This window comes from Charadrius vociferus, unplaced genomic scaffold (genome assembly GCF_000708025.1).
Source record: "Charadrius vociferus isolate BGI_N301 unplaced genomic scaffold, ASM70802v2 scaffold204, whole genome shotgun sequence".
Lineage (NCBI taxonomy): Eukaryota > Metazoa > Chordata > Aves > Charadriiformes > Charadriidae > Charadrius > Charadrius vociferus.
In genome coordinates, this window is record NW_009647831.1 from 40868 (window position 1) to 42458 (window position 1591).

Genomic DNA, 1591 nt, shown 5'->3' on the forward strand with positions numbered 1-1591 from the left:
CCCTTGTTGAACTTCATAAGGTTTCTTTCTGCCCAACTCTCCAGCCTGGCGAGGTCACGCTGTAAGGCAGCACAGCCGTCTGGCGTGTCAGCCACTCCTCCCAGTTTTGTGTCATCAGCAAACTTGCTGATGGTACACTCTATCCGTTCATCCAGATCATTGATGAATATGTTGAACAAAACTGGGCCCAGTACTGACCCCTGAGGGACACCACTTGTTACTGACCTCCAACTAGACTCTGCGCCACTAACCACAACCCTCTGAGCTCTATCTGTCAGCCAGATCCCTTGAGCTAGAACATCCCTGTGCTTTCTCTCCTGGAAATGACCCATGGGTCACCGGGCAGGTTGTCTTCGGGGTGGGGTGAGGGGAACCATAGGGGTCTGGAGCACTCCAGGCTGGTGGGGGGGGCTCCGAGCTGAGCAGACCACCCGGGTCGGAGGGAGGTGACACCAGCATCCGTAGAGAAGGTTGCACTGAGCTGGCTCAAGGAGATGGAGGTCCTCAGGGCTGGGTGGGTTGAGGAGCCTCAAGGTGATTTGGTGGAGCAGAGCAGCCTCAGAAAAGGTAGGGTTGGTCTGGAGAGCTCACGTCTTGACTGGGTTGAGGAGACCAGCGTGGGCTCAAGGCTGGTTGGGTTGAAGAGTCTCCAATGAGTTGGGTTGAAGAGTCTTAGGTTGGTTGAGTGGAGCTGAAGAGTCTCCAGCTGGTTGGGTTGGGTTGAAGAGTCTCCAATGCGTTGAGTTGGGTTGAGCTGAATTGAAGAGTCTCCAGCTGACTAAGTTGAGTTGAAGAGTATCCAATGAGTTGGGTTAACTTGAGTTGTGTTGAAGAGCCACCAGATGGTTGGGTTGGGTGGAGGAGTCTCCAATGAGGAGCTGAAGAGTCTCCAGTTGGTTGGGCTGAAGAGTCTCCAGCTTGCTGTGCTGGGTTGAGTGGCGCAGTTGGGCTGAGTCAAGGTTGCTGAGGGTGTCCCCGTCCCCGTCCTTGTACCTGGGCGCAGGCACGGATTGAGGAGCTGGAGGAGGAGCTGGAGGCAGAGCGGACGGGCAGGGCCAAGGTGGAGAAGCTGCGCTCGGAGCTGTCGCGGGAGCTGGAAGAGATCAGCGAGTGGCTGGAGGTGGCAGGCGGCGCCACCTCGGTGCAGCTGGAGCTCCCATCGCTGGCCCCATGGGGTGGCTTTGGGGGTCTCTCTGGCACCTCATTGTCCCCTGTCCTACCCTGCAGGTGAGCTCTCCAAGCAGCTGGAGGAGAAGGAGGCCTTCAACAAGGCCTCACCTACATCCAGCAGCTGGAGGACCTCAAGAGGCAGCTGGACGAAGAGGCCAAGGTGGGGCTGTGCTGGGGAGGTCAGTTGGTGGGTCTGGAGGAGGTTGAGTTGGTCTGGAGGAGGTCTAAAGATGGTTGGGTTGGTCTGGAGGAGGTTTGAATGGTCTAAAGAAGGTCTAAGGAATGTTGGGTTGGTGTAAAGGAGGTTAGGTTGTGCTAGAGGAGGTTGGGTTGGGCTGGAGGAGGAGGAGGAGGAGGAAGAGGAAGAGGAGAAAGAGGAGGAGAAGGAGAAGGAGGAGGAGGAGGAGGAGGAGGAGGAGGT

General features: G+C 57.1%; 1 protein-coding gene across 1 annotated transcript in view; it reads left to right on the forward strand.

Annotated features, from left to right (window-relative positions):
- LOC104284354 (myosin-6) overlaps positions 1 to 1591 on the forward strand; it is a gene marked incomplete at its 3' end in the record, with an annotated part of 25498 nt that overhangs the window by 1640 nt on the left and 22267 nt on the right. The window contains exons 5-6 of the mRNA XM_009882676.1: positions 1004 to 1175; positions 1245 to 1330. Of these exons, the coding sequence (XP_009880978.1) occupies positions 1004 to 1175; positions 1245 to 1330 (258 nt within the window). The remainder of the gene's footprint in view (positions 1 to 1003; positions 1176 to 1244; positions 1331 to 1591) is intronic.